Source organism: Pelodiscus sinensis, chromosome 15 (assembly GCF_052426305.1).
Source record: "Pelodiscus sinensis isolate ZL-2025 chromosome 15, ASM5242630v1, whole genome shotgun sequence".
NCBI lineage: Eukaryota > Metazoa > Chordata > Testudines > Trionychidae > Pelodiscus > Pelodiscus sinensis.
Genome location: NC_143066.1, coordinates 25,543,895 through 25,564,104, shown reverse-complemented (window position 1 = coordinate 25,564,104; position 20,210 = coordinate 25,543,895). Strand labels below are relative to the sequence as shown.

At 42.4% G+C, this 20,210-nt stretch overlaps 1 protein-coding gene across 1 annotated transcript in view; it reads right to left on the bottom strand.

The window, feature by feature from the left end:
- Nucleotides 1-18,677, bottom strand: part of LOC102456675 (lemur tail kinase 2) — a 50,646-nt gene extending 31,969 nt beyond the window's left edge. Inside the window, exons 1-5 of the mRNA XM_075899511.2 lie at nucleotides 18,519-18,677; nucleotides 16,479-16,623; nucleotides 10,470-10,543; nucleotides 9,811-9,929; nucleotides 6,387-6,474 (exon numbers count right to left, since the gene is read on the bottom strand). Of these exons, the coding sequence (XP_075755626.2) occupies nucleotides 6,387-6,474; nucleotides 9,811-9,929; nucleotides 10,470-10,543; nucleotides 16,479-16,623; nucleotides 18,519-18,662 (570 nt within the window). The 5' untranslated portion in view covers nucleotides 18,663-18,677. The remainder of the gene's footprint in view (nucleotides 1-6,386; nucleotides 6,475-9,810; nucleotides 9,930-10,469; nucleotides 10,544-16,478; nucleotides 16,624-18,518) is intronic.
- Between the last annotated feature and the right edge of the window lie 1,533 nt (nucleotides 18,678-20,210).

Sequence of the window (20,210 nt, the reverse complement as noted above, 5' to 3'; positions counted from 1 at the left end):
AGTTAGCTTTAGATGGCAGCAAGCTGCCAAAGTAATAGTATGTCCTTTGTGAAAACTATAATTCAGAAGAACAATTGTTCATTTATGTTTTGCTCCAGTTGGATTACAATCCTAGAATGTGTTTCAAGTGACTGAATTGGAGTTTCTGATATCCACATTTAAAAATGAAGTGGGGGCGGCGGAGAGAGAAATGGACTCTCTCTCTCTAATTTAGTAAATAACTTAGTTATACATGTTTCATATAAAACAAAGTTTTATAGATGAGCTATTTTAATCAGTTTAGAGGTGCCTAAAATGCATTTTAGTTTGTCACTATCCAGTACTCAGTACTAAGGGCTCATCCAAAGGGAGAAACAAATGTACTGCAGGTTGGGATGTAAATCTGCAGAACATAGCGGCCACATAGTAACCATCCATGTGAACTGTACTGCCACACTCCAAAAGTTCCTTACTACACTTTGATGTCAGAACAACAAGCACTAGTGAATTTATAATTTAACCATGACTGAGTGTCCTGGTAATTTGTCAGTGTATAAGACCTTAAGATATTTATAATAAATTTCCTAGATTCTGAAGTTTTAAAAATGACTGTCAGTAGAATTTATGGTCTTGAAATATTAAACCTTGCTTTTCATTATCCTTACCTCTTCCATTATGTCTGTGCTTAACTGTAATGGACCACACCTTATTTGCCTGTCAGGCATCTAGGGCAATTGTGTGCGCAGTGAATTTTAAAAAAAGATTGCAATAGGTAGAATCCTACCCTAGAGGTTAGAACTCCATTAGGTCAGCTACATATTCATGGTCAGTAACACAAATTATAGAGACAAGCCTTGTTTAACTTTGATTTACTATGTATTTTAATTCTACACTTACTCTAGCTTCCAGATCAGGAGCAGGCAACAATTTTCGATGGGGTGGCCACTCCAAGATTTTGTAAGTGGTCCAGAGCTGCACTTTTCTATGGAATCTGAGACAAAGGTTGGGTGCAGAAGGGAGCTTGGGGTAGAAGACTGGGGTACAAGAGAGAGGGTGAGAGACAGTGTTTGAAGGAGGTAGTTGTGACCTGTGGCAGGGGAGTGGAGTGCCGAGTCTGGGAGACAGTATTGGTGTAGAAGGGGATTCTGACCTGAGGGAGAGGTGTAGAATGGGTTGCAGGATATGGAAGGGAGTTGTGACCTGGGACAGGGGGGGTGCAGTGCTGGGGAGGAGGCATGGGTGCAGGAGGGGATTCTAGCCAGGGGGAGGGGTATAGAGGGTGCAGGGTCAGGGAGGCAACTGTGACCTAAGGGGCGAGGGGGAGGGAAGGTTTGGGTAGTGAGGTGAGGCAGGGAGTCAGATGCCGTGTGGGCTGTATTTTGACTTTGTGCATATTTGCAGGCCAGGCTCTAAATGCATTTCAACATCGTGATGGTCTCATGAATGGCTTCCACATATGTTGGCACTTTGAAAAGACAATTGTCCTGGTAAGGAATGATGAAGATTCCCTGTTTCATGAGGTGTGCAGTTACTGACACAAGTAGTTTGGACAAAACTCGGGGGACTGTGTAGATTCCGAAGGGTAGAACTTTGTATTGGTAGTGGGCAGCCCATACTGTAAATCTCAGAAAATGTCTGTGGGCAGGGTGTATGGTGATATGAAAATAAGCATCTTGCAAGTCAAGGGCTGAAAACCAGTCCCTCTGCTCTAGTACTGGGGTTATTGTAGAGAGAATGAGCATTTTGAAAGAATTTGTTTCTTTACAAATGTGTTTAAACTTCTGATTTTGAGAATTGGTCTCCATTCTCCATACTTTTTGGGTATTAAAAAATAGTGGGAATAAAATCCTTACTCTACATGTTCCTGGGGAACATGTACTACAGCCCCCCAAGTTTAGGAGACCGTCTACCTCCTGAAAACAATTGTGAAAGGGATCCCTAAAAAGGGAATAGCCTAGCCAGATCTGATGACCTCTAATGCCTATTTGTTGGTAGTAATCATGAGCCATTCCTGATAGAAGGAGTAAAGGCTGTTGGGGAAATAGAGGGTTGAGCATGCTAAAGAGAGGGAGTGATCTTCCTCTTGATCAAAACTTCAAATGTGCTTATTGGGGGGGTGAGATGGGGAGGGTTGAGACACTGTAGTCATTAGTCACTGTGGCCTCTGTCTATTGCTGGTCATACGATCCCTGCCGCTGTTGAGAGTAATGAGCATCTGTTTCTTTGGTATGGTTGGTATCTAAACTGATGAGTTGTTGCAGCAAATGTCTGCATGCCCAGGGATCGCAGAGCAGCTCGAGAATCCTTCATGGAGTGAAGCTCCTCATCGAACATTGCTGCAAAGAGCTTTTTGGTGTCAAAAGGAAAATCTTCCACGGTGCTCTGGATATCTCTGGAGAACGTGGTAGTTGCACCAAATGTGGCCAGTTACGGTACTGCAGCCTTAGCTGACAGCTGCAGTGTGGTTTTCAAGGGAAGAGTGATACATCTCTGCAGCACTGAGCTCGCTGTATTGAGAGCGGGTTGGCTGTTGGTGGAAAAATCTAAGATGCCGACAGTGCTGGGAGAGTGACAGGAAGGGTGGCCGCATTAGCTTTGGCACTGGTGGTGCCTAAGGTGCCCAGAACACTGACCACGCTCATTCTCAGAGCAGAATGTGGCGGCGGCAGAGATCTCATTGGAGAGCACTTTTTCCCTTATTTTGTGCTCTATGGAGAAGGTGTCTGCAGTTTTTCCCTCCCCTCTTTCAGTGGTCTCTGCATGCTGTGGAGTTCAGTTTGGCACAGTGGGCACATATCTTAGGGATATGACCCTCACCCAAACAGCAGACACACTGGCTGTGCTAGCCAGAGATGGGCATAGCCTCCCTGCAGGAGGCACATCTCTTGAAGCTTGGAGAGTCAGTCAGACCAGTGACTGAGAGCTGTTAAAATTCTGGTGAAGCAGAGGGGTTTTTTCCTCCTTGTATCAACACTACTAGCTAATTAACTAAGATAAACTAACTATAGAAGGTCTGAGGAGAGCACTGACAACATGACTGCTGCACTCTTTCTCCGGCCAGTGACGACAGAAAGGGAACTGTTAAGTCTCAAACCAAATGAAAGTATACAATTATTTCTGTATTAAGTGAAGTAGAACAACGTCTACATCTGAAGATATTTACAGTCCAGTTAAATAATTTAACTACTTAGAAATATGGCAATCAAGGCTGATTACACGCTTATTTGTGTTAACATATGCAATGTAAAATGCAACTTTATTCTAAAGCTTTTAGCAATAACTTCCCCGGCCTGAGATGAAGACCAAAGTCAATGACAACTTACTGAATTCCAGCACTGCTAGAAAAATCATGCTACCTATTTATATGCCTTACTTTAGACATTACTCTTGACACTCTTGACCAAAGTGAGCATTCCATTTTGTTCAACTTCTTTAAGACTTCTCACTATGAAAGCTCAAACCATTTTTCTATAAAGAGAAAAGATGACTGATATTCTATCAGGGTTTCATCTGCCTCATTTTATTTAACTCCAGCTAATGCAATCTGAGCAAAAAAGCCAACAATTAAAGCAGTGTCATTATCTTTGGAAGTTAACTAGCATTTCCTCTGAGAAAAGTCAGAGGTTCACTCTGCTATTCTGTTTGAAATTGCTTGAAACAATTAATGTAAATACAATTATACTTGTGCAGGGAGCTTTTAGGGAAGTAATGTTATATTGGTAAGACTAATTAACAATGAATTTTACAAGCCCAAACCCAATCACTACTTTTATTGCTTCTGGAAATTTTATTCTTGATGTAAATTATATATGCACATTTGAGCCTATTTTTGTCTTTGTACATTCTGAACTGAAATCCTGCTTTAAAAATTCTTTGAAACCACAATCCTTTAAAAAGAGGTGATTGTATAGATAGCCTTTAAACTCATCTGAACAGAGTTAGGGTTTTTTTTTGTTTGTTTTTATAGGTATTGTGTGTCACAATTCCCAAGTAACTGCAGCTCTGAACACTCCCTCCCTCTCCCCCTGGTCTCAGGTGTACTACTGAGGTACTAGGCCTCAAACAGTCACCTCTATTTTCAGGTGGAATCACATGATTCTCCGACTCTCAGACCAGGACCTGGCTACAGTGCCCAATGACCAACTGTAATTCCTCAGATGGACTGCCAGTTCAGGGGCCATCTTTCCCAGAAGGGAGCCTGTACTGGCACTTCAGCCCCGTGCCCTCCCCGCCCCCCAAGGTTGGAGCACCAGCACTGGCTTTCCACTGCTGGGGAATAGATAGCCCTGAGCCTCATGGGCCAGATATGGCTGGGGGTGGCTGGGAGAGAAGCGGCTCTGTGCACTGCCAACCCTCCCTCTCCCATTGGTTGGGGGAACAGCAGAGAAAACGCTCCCCCGCAGTCTTTCCCCGCTGCTTCCACTGGCTAGAATCATGGTCAATGGGAGCAGTGCGAGTCATTAAAACAGTTATGTGCTCCCCCCATCCTCCTAATTCTCAGACCCCGCACTTTCATCCTCCTCACATAGCCTTCTGCTGAGACCCCACACCCTCACCCCACTCCTGCACCCTCCCTTCCCACCCAGACCCCACCCTCAGCCCACTCCTACACCCTACCTCCCAGACAGGCCCTGCACTCCTGCCACCTCCTGCACCAATTTTGTCACCGTGGGTGGTTGGCTGGTGGTTTGCAAAGAGATCTGAGTTAAGTGGGGTGGGCCATGTGCCAAAAAATTTAAGAACCACTGCCCTAGAAAGAATTACAATTATAAATCAGTAACCTCAGACAGCTTTCTTAAAGCAAAGTATTTATTTAAACCAAAAAACATTTAAAAAAAAATCTCAAAAACCGGTAAGCTATGTTTGCCTGTCCATGTCTACAAGTTTTACCATTCCCTGGAATCCAAAACTTTGTCAGACTCTTCTACAGAGCCTCTCTGTATCAACCTGTGCCCCTGACAGCTGCCGACAACTGACTCCCCCTCCACTATCATCACCACCTCTTTTTCCTCAGAAGGGCTTTTTAACTGGTATACTGTTCTTTTGGTTTCATCATTCTGAGTACTGATAGAACAGCTGTGTCACTTTGGCCACAGATCTAGAAATAGAGCACTGTTCTGCAATTGGCCTCAACACCAGAAATGTTTTGTTAGAGGTTGCTTAAACAGAGAGCTACTGTGTTCCCTTCCTGTTTGTTCTTCCACAGTCTCTTAACCTAGATCAATGCATTCACACAGAAAAGTCCAATAGCTCAATAAACAACAACTGGACTTCACTGACAGCATCACAGAGTGTTCATAAAATTGTTACATTACAGTATTTTTAGATTACTACATTGCAGCTCCTTGTCCATTATACAGTTGTTTTCAGCTGCTTGCAACTTTGCCAAACTAGCAATTTGGACACAGAAAATTTCAACCAAGTATCTGCCTCAGGTTGAATTTTTCTCGAAAATTTACGGTAAAATAGTTCAGACATTTCCAAAAATAAACTTTGTCAAAACAACTTATTCTCCCCATGTTAAAAAACACTAAGGAAAAAAAGCATCTCAAAAGTTCTCACTCCATATTTAGGAGCAGAGAATTGAAGTTTAGCAAAGGCTTCACACTTGCATTAGGAATATGCCAGTAAAATATGCTTACATATGGCTAGTTTATAAGCCCCTGAAATCTCAGCCTCTACTGAGCACATGGAACACTAACTAGTGTTAGGCAGCTAGATTCTCCAAAGATTTATATTCCATTTCCTCATACCATTTACATTCCCCACTGAAAATCTATATGAAGTGTTACTATAATTCCACCTTACTTTGTATTTTTTTCAAGCTCTTAAATTAAGAAATTATATGAAATGACATTAAAAGAATGTTAACACTAAAATCAAGCACTCAAAAGTTGGAAAATATATTAAGGCTACCCATGCAATATTTATTGGCTCTCTTGGGTTGATGCATTACAAATAGGAGTCTTAGTTAGATCATCCTGCGTTCTCCCTTTCCTCTCTCCACCGCACAAGACTCTTGCCTCATTCATGCGTGGAATAAACAATTAGTTTGTTTTTCAAAATGTGATGTGACTCTATTGCACAGGAAGAACAAAGTGGCAAAGCTTATTCCTATATCATTATTTTCCTCTTTAGAAAGTTCCACAATGAACTAAAAGTTAGATCCTGAACTTAGAGAGTGTTAAGTATTAAAAAAAAATTGATTTTGTGGTCAGTAACTGAAAAAAGTAAATAAATGATATTTACCCTTTTAATACTACTTCAACTGGCTCAAGGAATATTTAAAAATGAGCATGTGGTTTAAATGATGAGGTTCACAAAAAACTGTTAAAAGGTACTCTAGCAAGAAAACAATATTTATAACTATTATTAAATGTACTATTTTCACTTTTAAGTTTACTTACTAAGTCACACAACTCAAACACCAGAAGATACGGGATGGCTTCCACACATTGTCCAATACACTGGAGAATATTTGGATGTTGAAGAATGCTATAATGAAAATACAGACGTTTCTAAATCAGAAAGGTAACAGTACACATTAATAGATCTAACATTATTGAATACAACTATCCACTATGCATCTCAGTTTTCTCTCTGAAATATGTAAATCCACAGAAACAGCATAAAAAAGGCTTCAGATTCAACAAGTCTTTTTTGATATGTTCTAGCAGTGAAAGGAAGTCTTCCACACGCCTTACGTGAACAGCTGAGAATTCTCCTGGCATGAGGAACTTCAAGTGGTATAAAGGCAATCCTTTCCCCTCCCTCTGCTCCCTTTATGGTGGATGTGTCAAGAGCACGCAAGGGCATGGCTGAAGATTACTGTGATCTAATAGTCCCAGTGGGCCTATAGTTTAAAGCAGCCAGTTACTAAGTTCTCGCTCTGCTTGCAGAGATGACAATGGAAATATGACAAAGCCACTTTTCACCCATGCCCTGAAAAGCACATGAAAACTCAACCTTAGAGTTTCCAGCCAATACTAGAGTGTACTTGGACTCAGAACAGGAGACCAAACAAATGGAATTTACTTACCTGTAACTGAAGGTTCTTCAAGACAGGTGGTTCTTGTCTGTATTCCACAAGTGGATTCCTGCATCTGAGTCAGGAATATTTTGGTAGCACTGTGATTTGTCCTATATCTATATTGTAGTTCACTTTGTGCTCTGAATCAAGGGTATTAAAGTTAGTGCATGCCAACACCACTCTTGTTTCCCATTGTTAGCACAGTTCAAACAGGCTGCATGGGTGGTGGAATACAGATAGGGACCATACAGCTTGAAAAACTCCAGTTACAAGTAATCTACTTCAATTTTTTTTGGATGATAGTATTTGTGTATTCCACACATGCAAGATTAATAAGCAACAAACAGATGGCATGGGTACAAAGATGTAAATTGTAATACTGCTGTCTCAACTACTGTATTCACAGTTGATAACTGGACCATAGTGTAATGCAATGGACAACCTAGACTAGTGAGTGGGCCACATTTGTGGCCCATTGAAATGGAGGACTACTCGAATGTCATAACCAAGATTGCCTCCCAGGATAGGATAGTTTTGCTAACTGCACTTGTGCATAGGTGGCGAGTTGTATGAGCACCCCTTGTACCTCCGCACCAGGAATATTACTGGCCCAGAGGTGGGCTCCATCAAAGCTCATTGCCTGCCATTCCTTGCATCCTTTGGTGGCAGCAGGGGGCCCTCGGGGCATTTTAAGTTGTGCAAGGGCGGCAGGCAGGGAAGAAGGCATGTGGGCACCAGCACCCGCAGACTCCCACTCTCCCAGGAGCGTCTGCTGAGGGGGTGTGCCTCATAAGCAGAGCACCCCACACACCTCCCCTCACACCTCCTTGTGCACCTCAATCCCTCCAGAGCCTGCACCCTCTCCCTATCCTAACCCCAAACGCCCTCCCAGAGCCTTTATGTAGAATCCCACCCAAACTCCAGGCCAGAGCTAACACCCACATTCGCTCCCAGAGCCTGCACCCCTTTTGTACCTCAATCCCGACTCCATCCCCAGAGCCTGCACTCCAGACCTCCACCTGCATCCAAGCCCCCTTCCCCTCCTCAAGCCCCACAACTCACCGCTCCTGCACCCAAACTCCCTCCCAGAGTCTGCCCCCCTTCTGGCCCCCAATTCCCTGCTACAGCCCAGAGCCTGCACCTAGTATCCAAACCTGCACACATACCCACACATACCCAAACTCCCTCTCAGAGCCTTGGGATGGGTGCTGAGTCACAGAGGTGCAGGCTCTGGGCATCACCAACATTTCTACAAACCCCTATGTTTGTGTACCTAGAATTTGTGAGATGCACCAATTGAAATGTAGCAGCTCTTTGACTATGAGAGCTATGTGCTCCCTCTGCATCTAATATTGTGCACAATTAGCACACGTCCTTGATTTACGTGTGTGTCACCCATGCAGAGGGAAACCAGCAGAATCTGGCAACCCTGTTGGTTACAAAATGTCTCATGGGACACAAAGAGCCCCGATAAACCACACGCGGCCCATAGGCCACAGGTTGTCCATCACTGACAATGTCTCATGAAGATATGCAAGTTATTGCAAGTAGATCTCCCACACATCTTGAGGAGAATGTCTCAGCAATGCAGCCAGAGTAGTTTACCCTCTATGAGCCCTCACGCCCTGTGGAGGGGGACTATGACCTAGCTGTAACAAAGAGCAATACAACCTGAGATCTACTTTGAAAGTCTCTGCATCAATTTAGCTTAGCCCCTTGATTGCTCTACTATGTAAATAAATAGCTTAGGTATCTAAAATCCTTTGTTTTTTGTAGATAAAGGAGGAGGAATAGGATTGGGGGAAGAGTGGGAATTTAAGGGTGTAATTTTCCTCCCCATTGCTCAACACCCAGGAGTCCAAGGTGCTGAGGGATAGGTTGCCAGGTGTCCGGTTTTCTACCGGACAGTCCAGTATTTTCACCCTCTGTCCAGTAGAAAAATTCAGAAAATACCGGACATGTGCAATGTCCGGTATTTTCTGAATTCCCGGCTAAGCGCCAGAAGTGTCGGTCTGAAAACAAGGGGAGGATCCAATGCAGAAAATGATATCGTGCCCTCCGGTACACCTTCAAAAGTTCTGTTTGGGGCCTCCTGATTATCTGTATGACCCCTGTAGCAAGGCTGAGGTGGAAGGGGGGTGGGCCTGCACTTGTAACCTCCGCTCAGTTTCTTAAACAGGTCTTGGCAAGAAAGCAGAGCTATGAAGTGGATTGTTGCAGAGATCTGAAATGCTCCCTCAAAGAGGCTGGGGAGTAGAGGTCCAGGGATCTGAGGGTAACCCTGGAGTGTCTCAGACCATGGAGCTTTGAGTTAGTCTTTTATAAGAACAGGGAGGTATCTTGAAGGGAAGATCCTGGATCAAATGCTAGACCTCAGGTGGCAGCCCTGAGGATTGGAGTCTGGAGACCTTCTCATGATAACAGCCGAAGCCATGTGTGTACGGCTGCTTGGAAGGAGACACTCACTATGGTCCTCTTTTCTTAGATCAGGGCAGAAAAACATACCTAGAGTCCTGTGGCAGCAAGTCTCCAAACTTTGTTGTCACAGAATCCCATGTGAACTACTACACTATTAAAAGTCTGATGATTTGGGAGGCGGTAAGAGGGTGAGACTCAATTTTTGATCATTCAGTGTTGACAATACTGAATGTGTATTTTCAATATCTTTAACTACCAACTTTTACTTTATATTAACAGACCGAAAAGGGAGGGAAGAGGTGAGTACTATGTAAAAAAGCTTTCTATACTTTAAATATATATTAGTAGCACAGACTGTATCTTAAGTATGAGAAGCTACTTACTAGTAAGGTTCACCATTTCTCAAAAACTGTTCTTGTTCTTTGGGACCTGCATTTGCCTTTAATTCCTTCACTATTACTCTTGCTACGCTAGTACCTGAGTAGATCTCCCCAAGCAGGACCTGAAAAACAACCAACAGTTCTACATTACACAGCTTCAGTCACACTTAAAAAGAGGAAATATCTGGGTTTTTTGTTATACCTCGATTATAAATGCAAGAAAAACACATGGGTTTAAGGATGTTTTGTTAACACATCAAAAGCTTTCATAATTAAGCTTCCACACTGAAATTATTCTGACAAGCGATATTAATCCTCTGAATTTAAAAAACAATGTATGTAGATTTTTTTTAAATAAAAATTTGAGTTAAGTGCTTTTTCTACAAAAGGTACTAAAATTAAAACAACAATTTACATGCTCAACCTATTGAAAGGGAATTTGACTATTTTTGGTGACGTTTTCTTAAGCAGCACTGCATCTGAATTAAACAGATAACAATCAGATAGAAAATAAAGTACATGAAAACAGCAACACAAATTAAGTTCTAAAGACAATTTTCTTGTCATGTTATTACTTTGGATAAATATTATTTTAAAGGAGATCTCTACTTAGGACTAAAACCTCAACTGCAGAATTACAATATTAAAGGAGGACTTATCACCTTTCCAAACCAGCCATTTCCAATTTCTTGAATATAGTTTAGATTCTGCCGTGCAACTTGAGACTTTGATCCTTCTGTTATACAAAACAAAAAATAGACACACATCAAGCCACACAAAATGGCCAAAATTGCCTATGCAACTGTTGAAGAAATAATGCATAATCTTACAATGTTAATTTTTTTTTAGTTTTTTTACACTAATAATTGCAATACACTACAGCAAATAAAATGCACGCATTAAGCTAAGCAGCAGAAAATATCGTTAAACATACACAATGACAAAGTATTAAGTTAATTTCAAGAAAGCTAACATTAGGACAGATGAACAAAAGTCAAGGCTAACACTTCTCAATTTGATTAGGATTTTAAACAGATTCACCGAGAAACTGCTCCAAGAAACACCCTTGCACAGTAATGCAAGGTCAGACAGATGTGAAAACTTTAGCTATCAACACAACCAGGTATACTGCAAACCAACAAAAGCAAGAAAATCAAAACAGTTGAGTTTGTATTTGTTGCTGTAAACATATCTGCATTAGACTGTCAGGAAGTCTATTAAATCACTGTTTACAAGAGTCCCACAAACAGCAGAACACAAGCCCACAGCAGGTCATTGAATACTCACTGCTTTTACAAGCCCTGATTAAACAGCAGAGCGCCTGTTCTTTACACACCGACCCAGCTGCTATAACTGCAGCCATTGCCTATACGAGGAAAAATTATTTTTTTAAATGTAGTTTACATGAAAAGCCCCCTTGGCCAACTGCTAGGAAGTATGAAAGCCTTTGCCCTTATGTATGCTGGCAAAAATATGGGACCCATAATTCACTGCCAAGTGCAGCTCCACTGGTGGTAACAAGGGTGGAAGTGACAAGGCCGACAAGACTCAGATGTGTTTAACCATTGTGTCATCTAATTGATAAGGAACAGTGGTCAAGACACCTTAGCCCTGTCTACATTAGGGACGTTATCGTGTAAACAACTACACGATTAACAGATAAGCCTAGGCATGTTGGTTAATCTTGGTTGACTACATGCATTTCCCCTCCCCACACAATGCCTCTAGCACCGCATCTGCCTGCCCCCTTACCCTTGTGTTGCTGCCTGTAATAGAGAGGCAACAGCGCAGAAAGTGAGGGAAACAGGTGGGAGCCGATATGTGCAGGGAGCCAGCTTTCAAGCAGGCTCTCTGGACCCGCTTGGCCCCCCCTTTGCTGCCTCTTACAGAGGCAGTGGGGGGCACGGGAGGGGAGAGCAGGCAGGAGCCAGTGCTGGGGGAAGCCATCTTTAGCAGGTTCCTCCCAGCACCAGCTCTACAGTGCCACCTGTTCCCACCCCAGCTTACCCCAACTGTTGCCTCTTCATTGCAGCAGCCCCTGTCCGCAAGGGATCAGAGCTCCCTGTGGACAGAGGTTATTCCACATCCCACAGAGCAGTCCCTGTCTGCAGGGAGCATGGACTCCCACAGACATGGGGTGCTGCCATCCCATGCTACTGCCTCTGTATCAGAGGCAGCAGCGTGGAGTGACAGTCAGTCTGCGTGGGGTTGCTGGTTTTTAAACTGGCTCCCCTTGTGGACCGGCTCCACCTGCCACCCCACACTGCTGCTTCTCTACCAGAGGCAGGGGGCTCCCCAGGAGCGCACTGGCTGCCGGCCCCAGCCCCAGGGACTATCCAATAGTCATGTAACCACTAAGATTTCATGCGGTTATTCTATTACATGATATCTAACATCCCTAGTCTACATTACAGTTTTTGTCACTGCTACCATGAGTAGCTCCTATTTTTGCCACAGTAGGCCAGATATATGCGAGGAGCTTACCAGTACATCTTATTGCAGGTGCTCCTCCCCATCCCCAAAGCAAAACATGCTATATTGTAAAATGAACAGTTTTGCCACTAAGGGCTTTTGTCAGCACAACTGTTTCATCACAATCCTAAACAATATTAGCTATAACAGTAACAGTCTGTAGTGTAGATCTGGCCACAGAAACAATCTTGAGGACAGACAGCAATCTGCTCATGTGACAAGCCAATCTTCCCTATGTGAGGTTGCGGGGGGTGGGGGATGTTAAATCAAGTACTGACATTTTGCAATTCTTCTCAGTATTGCTTAAGAATCAGCTCTGTAGATTTTCAAGTAGCTGATTAATCCTAATTAGTTTCCCTTTACAGCTCTGAATACTTTGTTTTTAAAAGCAATAGGGCAAAACCCCCCAAACAAACCCAGGTACAAAGAGACTAACAGCACCAAAAAAAAGGGAAATGCAAATATTAGCTAACAGGTGAAGAAAGAAGGCAAGCAAGGGAAACCGGTCTCTTTCAAAAAAAACAAAAACCTCACTTTCTGGATCTTTAATCTCGGTTTTTTTGTTGGTTTTTTTTTGGGGGGGGGGGTACAAGAAGAACGGAGTATCTATAGTAAGTTAATTTACACATGGCTTAAAAAGTTCCCTCACTAAGAGCTGATGGCACTCCATCTAAGTGTTTTCTCTGGTAGCACTCCAGCTAAGTGATTCCTATCTGCTTCTGCTGAAGTGAAGCTTAAAGAAATGTTTCAAGTCCTTAAGTTTTTGAAGACATATTCTACCCATATTAGGAAGGCTAACTGATATAGCACTGTCTTCTTCTACAGACAGATTCATAGCCTTTACTGCTGCTCATATTTTCCCCCAACCTACAGAACAATGAAAGTTAACTTCCCATGTCATGTTTCACTGCTGATTTTCAAAATCTTATGAAACACAGTGAAACTGATAGTTATTTTCATTTTTCTGATGTTTGGAAAAATTAACAGCAGCAGCAGAGGAAAGCAGTAAACCTGTTCACCAGAAAGAATGTCTATGTTTTAAATGGAGCCTGGGAGGTGAGTGGAATAGCAGACACGCCTCATTGTATCCAAAAGGCTTGGGAAAGGAAGAACAATCTTCCTTCACCCTGGCAAAATGCAAATGGGAGAAGACACAAGAGGTTGAGGGGCATCTTAAAAACCTCCTACCCAGAAACAGATAAAGATTAGGCTCACAAAAATAGGGTCCAAACAGAGAGCTCTAATAGGAATCCCAGCACTTCCCCATTTTCATAGTAGCTAAAAAGTGGGGCTGACTTTTCACCTGGGCCACATCTACACTAGAAGACTGTTCGATTTCTGGGACCCCGATTTTACAAATTTGAAGTTCCGTGTCCAAACTATGAGGAAGAACCAAATGTAATCCGAGGCAGGACTACAATGGAAATGCACTATCTCGGACTTAGAGCCCCAGGAAGCACTCTGGGGAACTGCAAAAGGCCTCCCAAAGGCCAATTATTTCGAATTAACAGCACCAGAGCAACCACACTAACAGTATTTCAGATTTACAAGTTCAGGAATTGCATTATTCCTCATGAAAAGCAGGACTGTGGCCCCTAATTCCAGAACAGGCTTGGTAGCATGGATCTATCACTTACAAATTCAACCTTGGGGGTACAGGGTATTTCAGACTAAGGTCCTAGTGTAGACCAGGCCCTGTTGTCTCTAGACACAAGATCTTCCCCAAATCCCACCTTTAGTGTTAGCCTCTAGTAAGTTTAGTCTTTTGGCTATTAAGGCTTAGATGTCTGGCAGAAATTTCTACCAGTAGACCATGGGACAGTATGACTGATAAGATAAAAAGAAACATGATAACAATGGTTTCGTAAGAAAATAAAATACAATATAAGGGAACAGAGCACAACACTGAAAAAAAGAAGGGTGGCTGAGAATGGTAGAAATATGCTGAAAACAACTCAAAGAAACACACCCTGATCTAAGAAAAAGGAAAAGGAAAGCGAAGACAGGAAGGGAAAGGAGGAAAAGCAAATGCAATAGTGACAATAAATAGGCTGGAATTAATATTACCGTACAAAGGTATTATTTACTAAATTGCACCAAACACTGATAGGGTTAATTTTTTTCTACTTTGGCCAGACTTAGTGGTAATATTTTAAAAAACCAATCAGGAAGATTTTATACATAGTATACAAATGGTTTATCGTTTAAATGGAAGGTGGTGTGAACTTGTAGAAATGGCAGTAGGATTAGTGCTCAAGCTAGCAGTAGTTAAGTAAATTTTTCATGAATTGTTTACATAGGCAGATGAGGAAGGCTAATCACCAGAACTCCCAGACATCTTATAACTGGACCCAAAGCCATTGAGAACAGTCGTCATTAATCTGTGGTATGGTGGGGTCTTTGAGCCTCCTTCAACATGTAAATTCCAAACATGCTCAACTAGGACTGTTCTTGTGGAGCTATTGTATTTCATTGTATCAAGGCCTAGCAATTCACTAATATGTGAACCACAATAAAAGTATAATTTCATAGTATATCAGGCTAATGTACCTGTAGTACTTACAGATTTAACATATGGACTCAAACTCCTTTACATTACAGTGATTATTGTTCATACATGGTGGGTATGACAATTCCTAGACATTCCTAAACAATTCCTACCTAATAACTAATAGTTTGGATCAATGGCCTGCAAAAGTTGTATAAAAATAGAAATCTCCTAATATACAAGAGTAAAAAGCCACCTGAAATCACTAGGCCTACAAATTCTCACCATTAATTTCAAAACTCCCAAGCATTTTAAAAGGTGAAATCCAGCACATGCATTTGCCTAGAGAAAGTTATTGTGGAAAAGTTAGACACTCCCATGGAATCATTAGTAACCTGGAAAGACCACACTAATAGTTAGCAGATATACAAAAAAATTCAGCACACACATTGATGAAATATAAGATAATGTATTTTACGCAAAAATGCTAGAACTCTTTTATTTAATAGCTTTCTTTTTAAAACTAAGGATAGTTACTGACGTCTGCTTTGAGTCTTTTCTCTAAAAACCAGCAGTTGGCCATGAATGTATTCCCAGAGAGATTTCTTTGTATTAATCAGAAATGAGCTATGAAAATATGATTTTCATATTTTATATTAAATAGTGATTTGTGTATAATATTTGAGATGGTACAATTACATTAAAGGTAACTATACTTTTCTTTATGGGGACTTGGCCTTTTTTAAAGTACACATGAAACTTTTTAATTAAAGACAAAAAATAAATCTGATTCCATTTCTCATCCTCACAAATTTGCAGCAAATAAAGTTCACACTAAAAATAGACCAATGGCGTGATAAACATGATTACAGATGCCAAGTTTCAGACACACATACACACCAGCAAAATTTGTTAAAATTAAACCCAATCTTACTCTCAGGTCAGTCAGACTACAACTACACTGCAGAGCTTTTCTGCGATACCGGAGATATCCCAGAAAAGCTCTGCTGCATCCAAGGACGTAGCAAAACTTTTCCAAGTTTTGGAAAAGCAGACATGTTTTTTCGGCATCCCTGTAAAACTCATTCTACGAGGAAGAAGGGTTGTTGTGAAAGAGGAGATAAGCCAAATGTAGGAAAAGACTCTTTCGGAAGAAAAGTGGAAAAGGATAAACAAATTGCAGTTCTCAATTTGCATATCTTTTTCCAACTTTTCCCTGCAGTGTAGACATAGCCTCAGTGGCTAAAGTTCTACTAGCTTCATGGGAACAGACCCAGCTCCATGAACCAGGATTATTAAGAGGCAAAAATTATACTTGGCCAAACTAAATATTCCCATCCAGTCCTCTTTTTACATTAGTTTAAGAATAGAAAAATATTAAAATATTTACTATGCCCTTTAATTTTTGAAAATTTAGATTCTGAAAACAATTTTAGAGTTGATTTCTAAAGAGGAAATATGAATACATTTTATTTTGTATCTAACAAACATTTTCTTTGGATCTCATAAAATACTTATGCTGCAATAAAAGTGACTTACAAAAATATTTTCCTAGACACTGTCAGTAAACATTTTAGTAAATAAACAATACATTTGTGTAATATGTACAGTATAAAGATGTACACACAAACACTATACTTCAGATACTAGAATACTAAATAACTATCACTTGGTCATCTTCAGTTTCATAGCAAGAAAAAGTTTACATCACCTGCAGGAGGCTGAACCTGGGACGGAGCTGGTAAAGCAATGGTTGGAACTGAAAGAGTAAATACTTCTGCTGGAGACTGAACAGATGGGGTATCTTCTGCTGGTGGTATAAAATCTATTTCATCATCAAAATTATCTTCAAATTCCTGTAAAGGCAAAGATGTTAGGAAACCAGCATAAAGAATTTTACTGCCTTCAAAGTGGAAGACTAATACGCTTCATCAGATTTAAACATGCAAACTTGACTACATCAAAAATCATTAGCTCAGGAGTGATCCCCCTCTACCCCCCATCCAGAGGAAACTGTAATGTGTGTTATAATATATTTAAGGGATTTTGCTTTTTTTAAAATACTAGGGAATGGTGCCCCTTGCTCACTGAGCTCGCCAACCCCATCTCTGGGGGGTAGGCAGCCTCAGCTCTCCTCCTGGTTGCCAGGGAGGCCCAGGCAGAGGCATGGCAGCCCTAGTCTGCCTCCTCCCCTCCCAGCTGCTAGGTGAAGGCCAGGCCAGTGCTGGGCCAGTCCCAACTCTTCCTCCCCCACAGGAAGGGCTGAGGCTGGGCCAGCCCCCACAACCTGTACTTCCATTTGATTGCCCTGCACTCATCATCCTCCTTAACCCCACTACACCCCATCCTGCCTACGCCTACCACCACCTCCTTCCTCCATTCCTACAACCCCATCCTACCCTAACATCTCCCCACCCCCACACTGCCCATGACCCTTCTCCCATTCCTATATCCCCCACCATCTCCCCTTACTGCACTGCCCATCCCTACATATACCCTATCCTCCCCACACATACACTGCCCCTTCCCACGAATTTGTCAAGCTACCCCCTCCCTCCCCCCAGGAGCACCACTGGGCCATGAAGCACAGCCCTGACCACTGGAGCAGGAGCCCCAGCCTTTCTGCATGGGCCTGTTGGGGCTGCTTTTTTCTGTGGTGAGCCCAGAGCACAAAGAAGCCACCATGGACAGCTGGGGACATGGCTGGGGTGCAAGACCTGCCCAGCTTACAGCAGGCCCACCTGAGCCCCGGCCTCGCAGAGCTAAGCCTCAGGGGCTGGGCAAACTGGGGGTGGGGCCCAGAGACAAGCAGACGCTGGTCATAGGGGTGCATGGGGATGCAGCCACTGTCCTCCCATTTCACAGAGCAGTCACATAGTAAGGACTCCTGATGTCCCGCAGGGAAAGGTTTTTTTTTTTTTATAAACAGAGAGAAAAAAATTCATTCCGATTTAATTACTTTTCCAATTCTCTAGTAGTTCAAGCAGCTTGAATTTCTCATCAACAAATCACTTCCATTTTTTAAAAAGGGACTTTATTTGAAGATAAGTTTCCCAGTAGGTCCTGAATTTCCAAAATCAATAATCAGTAGCAATAGCTTTAAATAATCGTGAATGAAAAGAATAACCAGTGTGTTGTAAGGTAGAAGCACTGCTAGCCTGATGTGCTGAAAAGATCTTACTGGCATAAAGATTTCAAAAGATGCTGCCCCAGGATAATGTAAATAGCTTGATCATCTTTCTACATTATCTTAAAGCAGCAGAGCCTAAGCGTCGCTTTCAATAAGTCAAAGTAATCCCAAAATTCACAGAAGTCACAAAGACAGCTGTATTTGCATGCTGATCAGAATTTTTAGGCAGAGTTCAGCTATTGTTGGGTTGTAACTTCAAATTACTTAACAGGAGTTCAGTAATCCTGTCAATATGTAAAAATAGCAATTAGACAAATAAAATATAGGATACATATAGGAAGAATTGATCTTTAATGGGAAGACTTGCGAAGTATTAAAATAGGAAAATTAGCAGCAAATGTATACACTTGATAACTTTTTACTGTAGTATATTACAAGTAACTTGCTGTAGTGTGCACTCTGCACCAAATCTGCACTTATTTGTGTTTGATATTACAGAGCATGCAAGCAACTGCAAAATTTGGCCATCACTGGATAGTGATGTTCTGAATCATTTGCATGTTAGTTATATCATTATCCATCCCAGATTACTTTTGTATCTTTTTTAGCTTCACTGCTTACCTTGAAGTCTATTTCTGGATCTTTACAGCAGGACACACAATTCACAAGCAGTATTACCAAGATTACTAAACTACTTGCAGCCACAGCTACAAAAGAGGAAGAAACTTCAGTTGCATCTGTTTCCCCTAGAAATAAAACACACATGCAGTTTTAAACAAATGTAAAATGTAAACTACCTTTAAAATGTACAGTGCCAATCACTATTTACTTTGCAAGATATAAATTAGTTTTAAGGTACTGCAATTAAACACCCGTAGCCAACTTGTCCACTAACTCAGGCTTGCGGGGCTATAAAACTGCAGCGTAGACATCTGGACTCCGGTTGGAGCTAAGGCTCCAGGACCCTCTTTCCTTCCTCCTGCTTCCAAAAAAAGCTTGAGGGGATGCTAAGCCCCCATGAATAGATTATCCACTTACAAGCTGGAGAACCACGCCTTACAGGGTACAATGGAGCAGCTCTGAGCAGAATGCCATGCTCTTCAGGGACAGAACATAGAAATACAAGCAGGAATGCCTTTCCCAAGCCCACATTACCTTCTGACCTGAACCCATGGCATATTAGCCAGAGTGCTATGACAGGACCAGCAGCAAGTTTTGGGGTTTCATGAAGCAGCACAGACTCCATTTGCTGTCACAGCCGAACACATACAGGACAGACCAGGCAAAAGTGGGACTGATCATCATCCTTTTAAAAAGCAAGGCTCTAAAATGGGTGTCCAGTCTGCTCCGGCTAGATCATCCCATATTGGTTAGCTAGGACAACTTCTAAGGACATTTATGGCAAATTTTCTTTGACCCTCAATGGGCTCACATAAAAGAGACAGTCTTACAGTGACTCTATTAAACCTTAGGATGAGCTCTAACATATGCAGCTTGTTTCCATTGCCTGGCAACAGACACAGTTAGAACAAGTCAGCCCAGCTACACCAATTCTGTCTTGGTCTCAGTGAGGAAATAAAAGATGAGCTTGTGGGTCTAGATGCATTTACTGAGCTTTGATCTGAACCAATACAAGAAACAGTGAGCAGCAACTTGAGAGAAGAGGGATATTGTCTTACATTCAAATCTGCAAAGGTCCTCTCTCCTAAGTCCATACAAGTTGATTCAGCACAATCCCAACTGAGAACACAGATGGCAAGTCCCTGGGACAAATACCAGTCCAAGGAACAATAAAGAGGTTGAGCTTGGGCAATACCAGGAAAGCGCCAGAAAACCCTCTTCAGCAACACTATCAAGCATCCGCTCCACGGGTGGCTGGTGAAGGTAGGGCTGCAGGAGGTCCCACCTCCAGCCTCACTCCTTCTGCTAAGGCCCTGTCCCCCCCACCACAGGGAGGTGGAGCAGCACACCATGAGCATGCCCCCCAACCGGAGGGAGGGAAAAGGAGGGGAGCTGGCACGTGACATGGCCCTCCCAGCTCAGGGGAGGGAGGAGGCAGCATGGTCCCAGCCTCCCTTCCCTGAAGCACGGGTGCAGAGGGCAGCAACACTACACCCCCAGAACACCTACAGCAGGCATTCTGGGGTGGAGTGTGGGCGGGGCCATGCTTGGTGGTTTGTGAAGGCAAAGCCTTCCCCCCCATCTAGGCTATTGGACTCTCATGATCCCCTCCCCAAAACACTTAGAAGTTGTCCCTATATAAAGCTCCTGTTACAATTCTTACTAAGATTCCTGACAAGTACTTCTCCTTCA